Below are 18,166 nucleotides of genomic sequence, written 5' to 3' on the forward strand. Positions count from 1 at the left end.
ATTTTCTTTGTTATCTAAGAAATTCATCACAATCTTTAAAATTTTTTAATTTTTTTTCCAGCTTTGAGATACAACTGACATGTAATATTATCAGATTATCTGATTTTTAAAAAAATATTGAAGGTATAATATACTGTAATGGAAGTTAAGAAATAGCAATATTTCAAATAGCATACTCTTAAGATACTGTTTATTAAGATAAAGTGGCATTCTTTTCTAAAGACTAATTCTGTGTCTGCTAAAGATTACAGACAATTCAGAAATGTGTATTACAGGGACGTCTGGGTGGCTCAGCAGTTGAGTGTCTGCCTTTGACTCAGGGTGTGATCGCGGAGTCTCAGGATGGAGTCCCGCATTGGGTGGGCTTTCTGCGTAGAGCCTGCTTATCCCTCTGCCTAAGTCTCTGCCTCTCTCTCTCTCTTTGTGTCTCTCACAAATGAATAAATAAAATCTTAAAAAAAAGAGAAATGTATAATACACTTATTTATTCATTTATTTAATCAAGGTTTGGAAATAACATAAAAATGGGCCAGAACATGTATTAGACCATTCATGTCCAAATACTGGCAATGTACTTAGTATTAATTCCTTAATTCCCTTCCTAAGCCTGCTAATATATTACCCTGAAATGTTTTCAAAGAAAGTTGATACAAAGAATAATAAATAGGATACTGTAAATCATCTCAAAAAATTATATTTTAACCTGAACTATAAGCTTCTCAAAGGGAAAATGATTATTTCTTATTGATCTGTATATCCCTAGAGCCCATCCAAGTGCTTGTCAATTAAAAAGGTTACTGAGTAAAGGAAAATTTAAGTGTTAAAACATTTAATGCACATCCTTACCTTGACAATATCTTTATTTTACACTCTATAAAGGTAATTTCATTTGTCATTTCTCTATAATTTCATTAAATTTCTTTAAGTAAAAGTTTAGGGTATCTTTTGGAGATAACAAAATAACCTCCAACAGCATATGTGCTAAACTTCTGATGTACTGATTACCAACAGGTGATTATTTAAGACCCATTATTAGGAAATAAACAATATCAAAGAAACCCCTTATTCACTTTAAATATGATATAGAATTTTTTTCTAACAGAACTAAGCTATTTGGTAATGAAAACTAATGTAAAGCTTGTAATATTGGGACATTACAAGTTTCTCTTGGCAATACATTTTTTTACGGTAGAGAATGCTTACATTCAATACAGATGAGTACTTCTTAGTAGATTCAAATAGATATGTAGTAATATAATACATGGGTACTAAGAATTTAATTCAATCTTAACTACAAAGGCAAGTATCTTTATCTGTATAAAGTATTGCAATACAAAAGACAGTTTTTTTAAATCTTATATAGGTTATTCAAAATTTTCCCATATAGCATAAGTTCCTATCCTAAATTTTAAAATGCAAGCATATTATATATATAAATTACATATTAATAAATACTATGCATTGTACATTTGAAAGAATATTGAAATAGTAAAGATTAAATCTAAAATTAAGACATTATAACAAAAAAGTTAACATTGAAAACAAAATACAGCATGGGAAATGAAGTAAGACATACGATATATTTGAGTAACAGCTCTGACCCTTATAACTCATTTATAAAATAAACATGTACCCAGAGGCTAGTGTATGCCAGGCACTGTAGATATAACTTTGAATAAGAAAGTCTAAGTTCCTGGTCTTCTGGAGACTACATTCTTGTGGAAGGAGGTAAATAAACAAGTGAGCCACAAAACAGATGATTAGGGTGCTAAAGCAGTAACTACAGGATGGGGGAAAAAGAGCTGCTTTGATGGTTTTGTCAGAAAAAGATTCTCTGAAGTAGTAGTATTTGAAGAAAAGGAACAAACCAATAGATACTCCAAAGTCTACGGCTTGACTTACGGAATGATGATGACATTCACTGAGATGGGAGATTAGGGGAAGGACTTATTTGCATGTAGGAAATCAAAGTTACACTTGATGATTTTATGAAACATGCAATTGGATCTGCTAAATAGTGACAGGAATGGTTGGTGCTCAGAGAAGAGGTCTCAGATAAAAACGTAAGCTTATAGTTAGTAGTTAAGGCCATGGAATCTAGATGAAATCCTTTAGGTAGTGGGTGTTGTAGAGAACAGAGCTGAAACCCTAAAGCAAGCAGTGTAAAGGTGAAAAGGAAGTGGAATATCCAGTACAGAACATTGGAAAGGAATGGAGAAGAGCTTAGAGGAAAATCAGAGAAGTGGGGTATCTTGAGGGATGAGAGATTCAAAAAGCAGGGCTTTGACATCTGTGTCAAACACTGCTGAGTTAAAGATGAGAAAGGTGGATTTGGCAGTATGAAAATGGTGATTTCAGACTAGAGAACCTGAAGGGTAGATGGGAGTCTTTTGAGGAGTATTACATGAAGGGAAGTGAGAAACAAAAAGTGGGTAGAATGTGATGTGGGGGATTCCAGACTATGATTATATGTTGGCAAGAATGACCCAAGAGGGGAAAAGAAGGGTGGCATGAGAGAAGTCTTTGGGAAAGCAAGAAGGACTGACTGAACGAAATGAATGGATTGGACTTTGAAAAAAAGGACACTTTCTTCATCATAACAGAAGGGAGAAAGAAAGATGGGTAAAAATAAGATATTAAGTGGTAGAATGATAACTGTGAGCAAGGTGCTTTACTTCATAAACTTTGGTTTTCTTAATGTCTTCTTCCCTTAGCTGTTGTTAAGATTAAATTAGATAAAGAATGTGATAAGCAACAATCAGCATACTGCCTGGCACTCATTAAATGTATTTCTATAAATACCATCATTATTAATCAACATATCTGATTGTAGTCACATGCAACCACTTTAGAGAGTAACTTTTCAAATAATACAATTCAAATAAAGATTAAATTTGTATGGTATTTGAAGCCTGTGTTGTTTCTATTCCTTGCCAGTAATTTCATTTAAAACTGGACTGGACTGTGCATGTTTCAGAAACAAACTTTTTCGAGGAGATTCACTTATTTAAGATTTTTCTTTAAAGAACAACAAAATTTTAAAAAAATTAATGTTTATTTTGTGCAGAAATTTCTATGGGCTTTCAAATACAGAATTCTGGGTAGGGTTATGGACTAAAGGTCTGACACAGAAAAACAAAGAAACAGACTATAGAACAACCTTCCATACTAGATACAGAGGCTAAAATTTTATTTCAGCCTCAATAATTTTTTTAACCTGAAACTACAATGTTGCAGTTTAAGTACACGTAGACAGGCTTATTGAAAAACACAATAATTCTAAGAGAACAAACTAAAATTTTAAAGCTCAACATTTCTACATTATATGTTAACACCTGCTGGAAAGGCCTAGGGCCTTTTAAAATTTTCAAGCCACTCCTTTCCTACCCTCTTTTCTTCTTGTGGTAATTAGCAACTGACACTTTTCCCAAAGAAGGTCCTCCCTCTGTTTTATTAGGAGATGTGACTTTACTGCCTCCCATTTAGAAATATTCTCTTCAATACATTTTTAGTCACTGTTTTTATGACAGTGCTCTAAATCAATGAATGGGTATTATGCAGTGTTGATTTATATACCAACAGTTTGATTCTTATGAGAGTAGAAATGCCTTACTCTGAAAGCAGATGGCTGTAACAGAACTGTGAATTTAATAGTGAGAAACTAAAAGCAGATTTCTTTCTTTTATATCTAATTTATTTTATAATATATCATATTTATATGTGTACACATGATCTATATAAACATATAATATCAGTTAAGTATATTTATCAATGGCTATCATCTAAAATGGCCTCTAAGTGTGAATTTCTTGAGAGGGAAGTTACGTTCCAGTTGCCAACTACAAAACAAGACAGAAGAAAAGATTAAAGGTGTAAGTGAAATAAAGTTAACAATATACACTAACTGAATCAAATAATGCCTCAACTGAGAGATTTCACTGTAGCCACAAAAGAAAAAAATATAAAATTTTATTGTACTTCAGTATGAAGATGTATACATTTGATAATGTACAAAATCAGCTTGCTCAATGTTGATTCTGAATTTCCATCAGTTTATTCAATGGATATTTATAATATTACCAAGTATGACCCATTTGTTTAAGATGGTTCAGTAGATACTTATAAAAAATGTTATTTTTACTAAAAAAAGTTATTTTTACTTTAAGAACAGCTCTTAAAATGTAGAGATCAACTTTTTTGAAATCCTTTAAATTCCATTAAAAACTACAGAATCTTCCTTATAATCAAAAGTGAAAAGTAATGTTCTGACTTATTAAATAAACTCATTAAGTAAATATTTATGTTGAAATGGAACATAAAACATAATCAAAATAATCAAAATAATAACAAATCAGCTTATTTTATTTGAAGAGAAAGGAAGGCTTCATCTTTCAAAAGTATTAAATAGGACCCAATCTGAAACTCAATGATGGTATATACACATGAGCACCCACTTCTTCACCCCTCCTCCCCAACACATGCACACCTTTCTCCTCTCAGTTTATTAACATTCTAAATCTTTCTCCCAGCTTTGGCTTTGCAACCACTTACTTGATAAAGTAGGTCACTTAAAAAGGAAGAAAGCCCAATAAAATGAATTACAAAGACAACAAGATTAAATTGATTGCACTGTTTTCATACACTGTAGCTAAAATTTTGCAAATATGCAGTTGGCTGTGGTTTGGCATTTAACAGCATGCGATCAGTAAGGAGGAGGAAATTTTATTCTCATTAACTGTTGCAGATTTACTGCAGTGAAAAAGGGCTATGTAACCCGAGATGTGACAGTACAGAAAGATCAAAGCCATGGACTGGAAACTAAATAAACCCTCTGGCTACTTCCTGCAAGGAAAATTCACTTTGGCAATGTAAAACAGAGCCCAGTTAAAAACTACTCTCAGTTTTATGAGCTGTCATAGCAGCTCAAGTGGTTTGGATCGGCTGAGTTTAGAACATTATATTTCCTTGTTTTTGTCTTAGATACTTCTGTAAGCAGTTTTATAGACCCCCTCCCCCTTTTTAAAACACAATAACCAAAAAACTTAAAAAAAAGGCAACTCTTTTCTTTTGGTTGAAACTGAGAAGGTAACCACTAAACTTATTAAAGCATGCAGGTCTTCATTTGCACATTCTTTTCTCATTTACTACAGTTTAATATTTTGCTCTTAGATTTATTTGGCAATTATACATATACTTTAATAATTCATCTGCAATCTATACAATTCCTATTCAAAATAAGGGCAAATCAGTTTACAGAACCCATATGGCTCATATCTGAAGGGTGAGCTATTTGTAATGGCACATCTGGAAGGACTATGGGCAATATGGGAAATATGGGAATTAATTAATATTATATTTAAAAAACTATTTGGTCTAGGCTTCATGTTTTTTTAAAAAAACAAATAAAAATATTTGGTTGAACATTTCTAATATAAGGAATTTTTAACAATTGTTCTTGAATACTTAAATCACGTTAAATCAAGACACAGATGAGCTACAATAAATCAACCTTAAATGAGAAAATATCTCTGAGTTTAGGAGTAAGCTCAATATCAACAAGTCCCGATTTACAGGAAATAAGAGATGACATGCTGTGTTTTCCTCTGCCTTATTTTTCTGGAGGGGATGGTGGTGTTTATCAAATAAATAACTTATAATTTTGTTATTTTCATTAGAATGTCAGTAAGCAAGTCTTTATAATAGTGATTTATATTCCATTTCCTTAAAAAAAAAACCCAAATCCTTTTTTTTAAAACTAAGAGCATGTCATAAAAGCAGTCATCTTTGCTGACAGACTTTCTACTTTCTTTCCATTTAAATTTACAACTAATTTTTATATATTGGTAGAGTCAACAAAAATGTGATTAATAGATATAAAAAATGTATAAACTTTAACACTAGACAATCACTCTTAAAAGGTGGTGATATAATTAACTTCCCAGTCATGACTGGATTAACTCCCATGTCATTTCTTCTAGTACAAAGCTACACCATAATTGATGTGTTAACATTTTTATAGGATCTAGTCATAGATTACTTTTTTTTTTATTTATAGACTCAGTTATGCTGACTTCCATCTAAATAAAAGTTCTAATAAAGTGACAATAAATTTGGTTTTCTTTGGGAGCATCTTTGGACTTTATATACAGCTAACATGTATGCCTCCCAAAACTCTGCTCAGATCGCCACACTGAAAATTACCACAAACTTAATGAGGATAGTTTTGTTGCCAATTTCTTCTCTTGCTTCTAAATTTCCAAAGGAAAGTTAATCACTTAAAATATTTTTCCAAGTCAGGAGTGTAACTTCTCTAGGATAAAACATCTTCCCAAGTTTCCAGGATTCTAAGCCTTGAATTTTGGCGTGTATTTCTAGATTTCAGTAAAGTTTACAATTTGCTAATGCTGATGTGTGATAATCTAATAAAATCTGGCCTTAAAAGTTATGGGCCCAATTTACTAATAAAACCTAATTCAATTCTCCTTGGGAAATGCAAATCATTAGTGTCCAAGCAGCAGAACCAAATTTCCTTGCCTTTGTTCAAGGCCAGAAAGAAGCTGTCTATAAAATGTCTAAACAAATAAGATAATTAAGACCAATATATGAGGATTCGTCTACAGGCTTAAAACAACAGCATCATATATATAAACATTTATATCAGTTAATTAGTTAAATAAATGATTTGCATGAGACATTGACCCTTATAGACTGAGATTATTTTACTCATTTCATCCTCATTTTTTATGACTAGATTATTCTGTGGAGAACTTAATGAACTAGTAAATACCTAAAAGAATTTAACAGAAGTGAACTAATTAATGTGTTACTATATTTTTAGCAACTTGTCTCCAAGAATCTGAAGCACCAATCTGCAATAGACAATGTCAAATGTATTAAAGCAAAGTAGGTAAACAATATTGTGCTGCATAACAAAAGCTATATATCTTACTCTGAATTTTAATAACATTTACTCCAAGACACTCTAACATACAGTTCACTGTTAGAGTAATAAATTTGCTTGCCTTTTGGAGGCCATAATGGTATAATAGTAAAGGCTTCACTTTTTATTAACTATCTGGTTTTGGACTAGTCCCTTAAAAATCTATAAGCCTTCATTTCTACATTCATTAAAATAGGGACAATACTATTCTTTCCCTTATGTACTTCACACACTATTGATGATCAACTGAAATGCATGATGATATAAATGCTAACTAAATACACATTATTGGTTTTTGTATACTTTTAGACCAAAAAAAACGTAAATATTTTATTCCTTAAAACTTTTAGAAGGCTCCTAAGACATTTCATCTTCTGAAATAAACAAACAAAAAACCTGACAGAATTGCCCTTGGGAGTATTTAGAAAGAAAAATGCAATTTAATGTATGAATTACAGCAAGGGTCTCAGAGTGTAAAAACCATTTATTTTCATTGGTTTAATTTTCAGAACTGTGTTACATAAATATTGCCACTCTTGTTCTCCTATTTTCACCATCCCACAAGTTTAAAAGTAAAATTTCATCAACTTAGATATAATTTTACTTGTCACAGTATTATTTCTTATAAATGGTTTTATTCATTTTAAGAAATTTCACCATACATTTGATTGGTTACTATTGATGAAAGGAGGAAGAACTTAAAATTATTATTATATAGCACTAATTACTAAGCTTGAAATACATGTCTACATATATTAAGAACAATACTATTTGGATAATCAAATACAATTGTAATAAATATTTGCACAGATCTAGTTATTTTTAGACTAAATCATATAACCTGAAACAGAGCAACTTTTAAGTAAATAGAATACAGTCTGTTACCCAACCCTATCAGTTTCTTCTATACAGAGATTCTACTCTAAGTGCCTTAATCATGATTTAACACAATTGCATTTAAACTAAGAAGTAACTCTTGCAAATACCCTAAATTAGATACAGCTAAGAACAAATATTAGAGACCTATGCAAATGTGTATGCCAAGAAGAGAGTCAATAAAATATATACTAATGCCTTGTGTATCAAACCATTCAGTAAGTTTTTATTTTTTAATACTATACATTCTTTAGTAATAGGCTTATCTTAAAATGAAAATGTTTATATATTAAGATTAGATCAATGAATCTCGTCATAATGTTTCAATACATGTAAGTGAATATAAATGGAATGACCAAATACTCCAAGCATACTGTGAACTTTCATTACTAGAAATCAAAGATGTGGCAGTGGTATGTATACTCACTTTTACGCTATCAAAACATTATAGGTGAATAACATTTTTTTAAAAAGAATTTTCAACAAGAAAAAAATCAAATTAAAAGATCTCTGTAGGCAATTCTTTAAAAAAGTGGAGAATTTAATGTTAAATGATTACCTGCTAAATATACCTATTTTTACCTATTTCAATCTTCATATTTATGTTCTTAAATCAGAACACTGGTGTAACATAATTTGTGAATAAAATCATGTGGCACAAAAGCAGGTGCTAAAAACAACATATACTCCACAATTAGATAGGTGTACACTACACTCCCTACATTCAGTGACATACACTTTGACACAGGATCACTTATTTTTTTAACAACTTATTTATATGATGCTTATTCCTGATTATTTCATAAGGATAAATCATTAGGAATGAAATTACAGGGCTATAGGAAGTGAACAATGTAAGGATCTTGTTTTCTATTACCAAATACATTTCACAAAGGTTTTATCCATTTAAATTCCCACAGGGGTGTATCAGAGTACTTCTTTGCTCCTATGTGTGGGTATTAGTATTAAAAAAATTTTTGGCAATTGATAGGTGAAAATGGAATCTGGTTGCTTTATTTTATAACCACCATGTCTGGAAAAAATTACTAAAGTAAGCCAGAGTTTTTTTTTAAAAGGCTTCTAATGAATGTTCTCTGAGAAAAATCAATAGGAAATTAGTAAATAATAAGCTATAATAATTTTTGCTAAAAATTTAATAACACTAAATAAAGCAGCATTTTAGTTAATTATTATCTTTTAAAAGATTTCATAAATGTATACCAATTCATTTAGATCTTAAAATGCTGCTGAACAAATGGCTGGTCTCAATGTCTATCAAAAGAATTATTTTTAGGAGGTTCTTTTGCTTTTCTTTTGATCCTTCTATATAATTTCTATACTACTTACTCATTAATGAAGGTCATTAAACTTTTTTAGAATAGAAGAGTTTGGGTTATCAATTAAAATTGATATAGGACTTATCAAAAAGAAGGTATTTTATGGCATATTTACGTTCCTCTCAATATAAAAGAACTTCTTGACTAGCCAAATAAAGACAGTAATTTGATTTCTTTTGAATAACTGCTTTGAAGTAATCTCATATAGTTCGAAAAATAACATGTAGTTCTATAAACACTACACAACGGCATTTAGACTAAGAATATGTAATGTTGAGGTTACTTTTTTTCAAGTGAAAAAACTAAGTAGCTGAGTATAATTAAAGTGGCCTGAAAGCTAAAGAAATAAGTCTAATATTGACATGTAGAGTCTTAGGAAAAATTGTACATTTAAAGATTTGGGTAAAAGATTATTTTTTATGTATTAAGAAAATAATTTGTTCTATTTGGGATGATTTTTAAAAGTGCAACTACCACTTCAACTGTGATTTAATGTTTGAAAAAAATAAATTAGAATGGAATAAAAAGTGTGTATGTATGTAATACATATAATGGACAGAACAATTAATGCCCAAGTATTCTCAGAAGGGAAAAAAAGAGGCAGGCTATCTAAAACATACAGAAAATGAAAGTGTAAGAATCAGATGGCTCAGATAATGCACACATCTAATTCATCTTTGACTGCAGTGAAATGGTCAGTCAATGACATCACTGTGCCAACCACAAAAAACTCCAGGCCCTCCGAAAAATAGTTTTCAAAGCCCCAAGGAAACCTAAGCAGTCTCTGCAATTTTTTTTCCAGTTTATGAAAATTGGATTCCTATAAAAGAAAAATGGACCATTTTTACTGCAACAAAAACTGATTTGTAAAAGCTGGAAGCAGTTTAAAAATACTCAACATGAGGTTCTTGTTAGTCTTGAAAAGTAAGAGTTATAATAAAAAAACGGTCCAAAAATATGGTACGGATATATTGTATATAAGGGGAAAAAAAGCTAGTCTTACTCCTATTATTTTTAATTAGCTTCAATAGCAAGTTCCACTTTACTTTCTAACACCAGTTCAAATTTTTTTGGGTGGGGGAAGATTTACATCTAACCCTCTGGGACTGGCAACTCTATAGCTAATGCCTTGGAGCCCTAATGTATTTTGCATCACCTCTAAATGTTGGGAAATTCTGGCGCCAAGAGGCTCAAACTGATAGTGACACATGTCTAAAACCCAGGATTTGCTGTCCAACTGCCAGTATCTATTTTATCAAACATTCAGTCTCTCCTGCAGAATAGGATAGAGGAGTTTAACAATTTTCGCTGTTTCCAATTAAACTGCCTTGCTATATTACAAAAATGTAGGCATTCAGATTAAGAAGGATCCCCTGACCTGGGATTTTAAGAAAAATACCAATTTAAATGGTTTAAACAATTCTTTAAATCTGGCTTAGTGTCCTCATTTTAACAGATTTGTCCTATTTCTAAACTTTGTCATTTTAGGAATACAGTGAAGATTTTTTTCTTTGAACAATTAAGAAAAAACCCTCTTATCATACAAATGAGAAATTTATTCCTTACCTTTCAGGAACTTGGGATCATCTACTTTACCTGAACCCACTAAAACTAATATGTTAAAAACAAAAACAAAAACACAAGGACTGAGAAGTTGTGAGTACTGCCTGAAGTGTATGCCATTTGGCACTGTCATACCATTTCATGTTCTCGAATCATTAAAAACAATGGCAAAGATAAAAGTTCACATTTTATACATTAATTTTTAAAAAATTCTTCTTCCAGATAACTTGATGGTGCTTATTTATCAAAAACATATGATAAAGAACAGGGAAAAAATTGTAAGTCATCTGGACAATTTCCCTGATTTAAAGAAAAAAAAAACCCTCAAAATAGGTGACATTTCCTCTTTTTACAAGTATTTAAAGAACAACTTTTTCCATATTCAGAATTCAATCAAGACATTATACTTTCATATTTCAGAGTTAACTCAAATTCTTCATGTTGCCCATTGAAGCTGCATATTCTCATCTTTCCAGTGGAGATAAAGAATAAGAGTCCAATACCCTCTGTTCACATTTCTCAAAAAATATTCCTATTTTGTTAAAGTAAAAAGTTTCAAAAGCAGTATTTTAAGTTAATGTTATTTGATCTAATAGCTTTAAATTTACCTACTGGATATCAGAAGCCAAAAGGTAGCCATTAGTTTAAAATTTCACATCTGGGACATTATGCAGCAAAATAATCATGATAAATATGTGAATAATCATATAGCAATTTAAAATGCTTAAATCTTTGCAGAATTAAGAAGTAAGCCAGAGTTAAGGTCCATGGTTTGTTACTATCAAAGAAGAGCACAGAAATCCTACTAAAAAAGAATCCTAATCAACCAAAAATGACTGAATAAAAGAGTAAATGATGCCAGAGTAAGTTAATAAAACAAAATGTAGCAAAAAGCAAAGATGAGGATTTGGCTATGCTGTATACCTTCTCTGTATCTTTGCTGATACAATTTTGAGTCCTTTTTTATTTGATCTATTACCTACAAAAATGCTGAGGAAGTTCATTGTAAATTATTTCTTCTGGAAATAAAAAGAGAAAATGATATAGTTATGTGATTTAAGGCCTGAAAAATTACAAAAGACAAGAGATGAAAGACTTAGCTTTCTCAGGGGAAGTTCTTTTTACAGGTCAAACAATTCTCAAATCAAAGTGATTATAATAAGTATTTCACTCCTTTGATTTGAAAAAATAGTCTAGTACGTTTTATTAGCTAATCTTTTAAGCTACCATTACTGTGATGTGTCTTTTATGATGTAGAAGAAGCTACTGAAATATTTTTACCCTTAAGAAGGAACTGACGGTACAAAGGTAAGATTTCCCAAAGTCATTTTATAAAAAATAACTTTTTTAAAAAAGTTATTAATAGAGCTGAGGAATAAAATCCTGAAATCTTTGGACACAGTATATAATTTATTCATTGGGCACCACCATCTCTTACAACATTTCTATTGTTTATAAAATGACCACTTTTGAAAACCAGAATTGAGAGATTTTGCTGACTTAAGCTCGTATGTTCACTGTTTTGAATCATCAATTTTAATGAAAGTGTTCAGGTTCTTAATTATAAAATTATATAAAAAATGAAAGCAACTCTTTATGAAAAAAATAATGCATTATTATATAATCAGTAATAAGTATTATAATCAGATATAAGACTGATATTAGTATCAGTCTACTTTTAGATCAGTAAATATCTGCAGGAGATACCAAAATAATGTTGTTGTTCATAGTGAAACATAAATGGCACAATAATTAATCTTATAATGATATCAGCAAAAATCTTCATATAAATAATCAGGATTATACATCCAAATCACTTCTTCCTTTACCAATTTTATTTCAGAAAACACTTTTACAGTGAATTGTCATATGATGGAATATAGTAGTTACAATGATTAAACAGATCCTATATTTACATAATTACAGCTAATATAGACAAAAACATCAGAAGCAATCAAAAGCCATATGCTTTCTGATATTTAACCATGTTTAACTTTTACGTCCTAAGGCAAGGAGCTTCTTACCATGACAATCCAGTATACCAATGAAACTATTTCTGAAGTGTTATTATTTATTTAAAGTCTGCTTACAGAATACTGAACTATATATAAGGTTATACTGCATGTCATATAATACTCCTAAGTTTTCAACATGTTTTTAAACTTTGGGTCACAAATATCAATGAATTGTGAAATCACATAGAAGGTTGCAATCTGTACTTCAAAAATGAAGTGGAATAGGTTAAAACAATATATAATTGTGCATTGCAAGGGGTAAGATTAATTACCATGTACATTTTTTTTGTTTTACTTCTATGTATAGGTATATATGTATTAACAAATATATAATCATATCTGGGTGTGTGCACTAGGTTGCAACATGAAATGTATTTCTTAATGTGAGTTGTGGTAAAAAAAAAAAAAAGACAAAAAACCACTAAAACTCATGATGGTATACCATGTCTCCTTCCAAATTAGGTATCATGTTATACTAGAAAGAACCTGTGCTTTGGAGTTCAAATTTTTTTCTCTACCACCCTGTTTATGTGAGTTGGCTATTTAAACTTAAATTATTAGAGCCTTTATTTCTTCATTTGTAAAATGGCCATAATAATACTTGCTTTAAAACATTGCTGTGCAGGTTAAAATAAATGATGAATGTTCATAAAATAGATTATATACGATAGGTGATTCATATTGGTTGCAATAATTATTAGATTAAAATGGCTTATTATAAGTGACCATTTAAGAATTACAACATATTGGTCACAACTGCATTCTTTCATGCAAAAAATACATTAATACACCCTTCAAAGAGAAAATAATTTATATTAATGAAAAGTAGAAGAAATTTTAGAAGGGGATATTAAATGAGTAATTAAAAAAAAAGTCTTAAGGGCAGATAAGACTCCACCTATATATTAAATAAGTGTAATGCAAAATTTCAACAGTCAGACTAAATTAAAATATTGACCTCTAAGAATGATATGAACGGGGAAATATTGTGCATACTTTCTGATAAAATTTTAAAAATCTATGCTACCAGTAATGAAGCGGGAAATCTGTTGGGAGAAACTTTATTATAATTGTAGAACAATGCTGGCATGCCATATTTTTTTTCTTTAAACATTTTATTTGAATGCCATACAGGGAAGGATAAATAGTCTTTAATTTAACCAAAGTATCAACTTTTTTTTTTTTTTTGTATACAGATTTTTTAATTGATATTTTTAGTTGTTTTCCAAAAAAGATAGTAACCATTTATATTTCCACCACATCCATGGCATCAATAGACATTATCACTTATTTTCTATTTTTATAGGCACATAAGAGCTATTGAGAACTGTCATAAGACTTTTTAAAATAGTGATGCTGAATACTTATTAAAATACATGTACTGTGTTCTTATATTTTACTAGCTTTAGAAAGCACTCAGGAAACAATCTGAGTTAATTAATTTGGCAAAAGTACTGTCTACTTCAATGGACAGCCTGTATTTTTCAAACGATGAAGCATTTCTTTTTCAGATCTGCGATCTCCATTTTTTAAATATAGAAAAATGTGACTTCATAGGTTAATTTAAAATCAAACTTGCATGTTCTTGAAAATATTGAGGGTTTTTTTTCCCTCTTTAATGAAAATAGAGAAATGGGGAGTTAAAAGAATTCTAGTTTTTCGAAAACAAGGGAAACATCAATATATTAGATTTTTCTTGAAAGACTATTATTTACCTGCCAGGAAATGAATGCTGCCCAACTATATCTCCATTTTGAAGGTGATAATCATTGAAGAAATCTGGACTTATAGCTCCTTCAGAGGCAATTAATCCATCTAGAAAGAAGGAAAATTGGTAACTAGTGAAACATACTGGTAGGGAATAAAAAGGAAACTATTCTATCAAGCAACACAATAGAAAATTATATATTTAATCTGGAAAGAGAAATGTTAGCATGACATGCTACTCTCTCTGGTAATATAGAAGACCATACATAAGTATTCACAATGATGAAGCAAAAGAACTGAACATTTATTGAACAGCTACTATGTGGTGGTAATACACTAACACAGAGACAAGACAATCTCTGCCTTCAAGGGATGTATAGCCTTGTGTAAAAAACAAAAAAAGGGGTGAGGTGAGGTAATGTGGGATAGTCAGGATGGTCCAGGCTAAGGAAACAGAATGAGTAAGGAAACATTAAACAGCATGGAATCAGTAAAGAGCAACATTTTATACCCAGACAGCTTCATTTGTGTAGTATAATTAAGAAATTAGAGATTTCAAGTAAGTAAATTTCTAAATAAGCAATGCCTGACACTTTCAGTGCCAACCTTAAAAAACACACACAAACGTGGGTTAGAAATATTTGTAAATATATTTTACATTCTCTGTGTTTTAGAAAATACATTGAACTTATTTTATATTACTTCTTGAAAATTTAATCTTTAATATCCATTACTGTATAATTGTGCCCCAGGCTATTAGCTACATTTGACTGCCTATGCTAATTGGCACTATACCACTATGCTTTCAAGTTCTTTTTCTTTGTTTATAGAGTGCTCCTTTTCCATTATCTAAGTCTTTATTATTAATTCCTGCTGATTTTAGAATGATACTACTTTCTTATTTATGCTAAGAAACCAGATAGCCTATTATTGATAGAATTATGAATAAGTTATGAATAAGGAAAGAATTCTAGGGAAAAAGCTCTAAGTGATGGCTTCAGGGCTAACCTATGCATTGGAAGAAATGTATTTCAGTCTATGGCTTTTGTAGTAATTATTTAGAAAGCTCTCAGGCCTAAGTTTCCTTTTCTGAAAAGTGTTCTGGGTTGTTAAGTGATCTATAGATAAATGTTGGCTAGGTCATACTCACAACATTGTTTATAAAGTTGGCACAAGGTAAGCAGATTATTTAGTCACCAGATAACCATTTTAGACCTACTGTTTGCATAATAATACTTTGCTAGGTTCTGTGGGAAATACAAAAAGTTGTTACATATAATTTCTGTTTTCAAGAATTTTTAGATTAAGTGAAATATAAGACAAACACTTAGGATGCAATTAAATAATACACTTCATTAATAAACGTTCTACAACAGGAATGAATGCATGTACTGAATGAGTGTTGGAGGCAGAGGGGGGTATAAAGTGATACTGTGTTTTGTAGGGGTTAGAAAAATCTAACTGGGGAGGAATGAGGCAGAGGTGTAACTGATTTGAGTCTTGAAAGACAGGCAGCAATTAAATGACAAAATCTATTTGAGGAGTACAGTTATTACAAATCAAGTGGTAATGTTAAGTAATAAGTGTTGGTAAGTGAGTAAGTAGGTGATTTGTCTTTCCATATGACTCCTGTACCACTTATTTGTTACACGTCATCTACTAAAGATTTGCATTATTATATAATTGTTGAATTGCTAACGAATGTCTTTGTTACTTTAGCGAATTTTAAATATTTAAGAGTAAAAGTCCATTATCCATGTCCTTGAAAAGTTAATAAATCAAAAGACCAGTTAAATCCAAAAAAGTTACAAAAAATGAAATTATGGAAAAAACCAAGACCCAATTGATTGAGAGCTAAGCATTTAGAATATATTTTACATATATTAGGAGTTTGGCTAAAATTAACAAGGTTAAGAACACAGAAATTAATTAAGTTCCTCTGTTAAATGAAAACCAAATAATTGAAGATCAAGGTTTAAGAAATCTGCCAATATCAGAGGCACACAACTAAGTAGAATGCCAAAATAAAATATTTATCACACTTTGAAAATGAATACGAAGATATTCAGCATGCCAGGAGAACAAAGATTCTAACACTCAGAAAATAAATATAACCAAATAAAAAGATACTTGAATTATATTTTAAAAGTTTATACATGAAACATGACCTAATGAAGTAAGCCAGATTAAGAAGAAATTAAACGAAAAATTGTCAATTTTTCAAGACCTTCATTTTGATCTGGAGCTCCCACTGTCTTCAAAGGGAATACAAGGAACTACAAACTAGGAGCTCATTAAATAGATATCAAATTAAAAATGTCTGAGTTTAAAGATTCAGTCAGCAATTTTATAAATCTAGAATACAATTAGAATAATATAATAAATCGGACATTATGTAAGTAGGACATTTATACTTCTGAAATTTTTAATAATTGGAGAGCACAGCCATTCATTCAGTAAGCTATGGCCTCTACTGTGTCCTTTAAAATGTCTTGACAAAATTTAGGCAGCTCTGCTATATGGGCAATCTTTCTTTACTAGAATGAGGAATAAAAATTAAATTATACATTAACCAAAATCCTCAACTCAAACACCTCAACTTCTTTGGAATTATTTGTTTTTTAGCATTCTGCATCCAAAATTAATTCTTTTATAGAAGTAATAAAAAGGAATTGTATATTCTTGACAATCAAGTCCAGATAAATCTAAGAGTGTCCTAAAGCTCCTACTCTAACCTTGATTCAAAGATAGCAACAAGGAACCAAAAAATTTATGGAACTTTTAAACTACCAGAGAACAAACAGAAGACAGAGATGATATATACCAGAGCACTTTTTAAACTGTGGAGCATTATAAACATTTAGGTTATTAAATTATATGAAACCTTTTAAACCACAGTTATACAATACACCTTTTTGAGGTGCTCCCAGTAATGAAGATAAATATGGCTATAAGTAAAATGGGGTATGTTCTGAAACAAGGATGAAATCAAAGCAAATTTATTGTTAGCACAGGTAATTTATCAACCTTCTGATTTTTGCAAGTCAGTTGTCAAAAACTGGTTTATAGATATCATGAATAAATGTAAAAAATAAAAGAACTCAGTATCTCCTTATGGATTGTTACTGAAATAAACTTTATTTTTTAAAGTCAAATGATAACATAATATTGGGCTCTTTAGTGAACTAGCCAAAAGTAAGGTTGTGACTGTATGGGAGAAAAAAGATATTAGTAATAAAGAAAATGAGAAAAACAAATTACTAAAATAGAAAAATTATAATTCATTGTGTTATAGCTAGTAAGAGATATCACAGAAACATATAAGTAAATGAAACTATGATTTTATAATAATTGAGACAGAAACAAAGCATTGTAAGCTTTATATATGCCAGAAATATATTCACATATTAAATGCTAAGAATAAGATTCAGCAAGTTGGTGAACAAACAACAGAAAAGTAAAAAGTCATTTAATTATATAATTATACTTCCTTTATGGATAACGTGCTTAAAGCAAATAGGATCATTTTTATGATGGAAGAGTAAATTACTCAGTGACTACAATCACAATAACTTTAGACTCTAAGGAAAAAGGATGCTAGCTTCCTATTTTCAGATGACAATACTAAGATCCTTTTTAAAAATAAAAGCAAGAGGGAAACATACATTCTGACATATTTAACAGTTTGAAAATATAGAGGGCAATATTAATGACTAGGAAGCAGCAAA

The 18,166-nt window shown here is 30.3% G+C and overlaps 1 protein-coding gene across 2 annotated transcripts in view; it reads right to left on the bottom strand.

Moving 5' to 3' along the window:
- Positions 1-18,166, bottom strand: part of KIFAP3 (kinesin associated protein 3) — a 147,084-nt gene that overhangs the window by 15,143 nt on the left and 113,775 nt on the right. For both annotated transcript variants that reach the window (XM_041765016.1, XM_041765006.1), the window contains exon 19: positions 14,447-14,546. In XM_041765016.1, coding sequence (XP_041620950.1) covers positions 14,447-14,546 — 100 coding nt within the window. The remainder of the gene's footprint in view (positions 1-14,446; positions 14,547-18,166) is intronic.

This window comes from Vulpes lagopus, chromosome 1 (genome assembly GCF_018345385.1).
Source record: "Vulpes lagopus strain Blue_001 chromosome 1, ASM1834538v1, whole genome shotgun sequence".
In the NCBI taxonomy this organism is placed as follows: Eukaryota; Metazoa; Chordata; class Mammalia; order Carnivora; family Canidae; genus Vulpes; species Vulpes lagopus.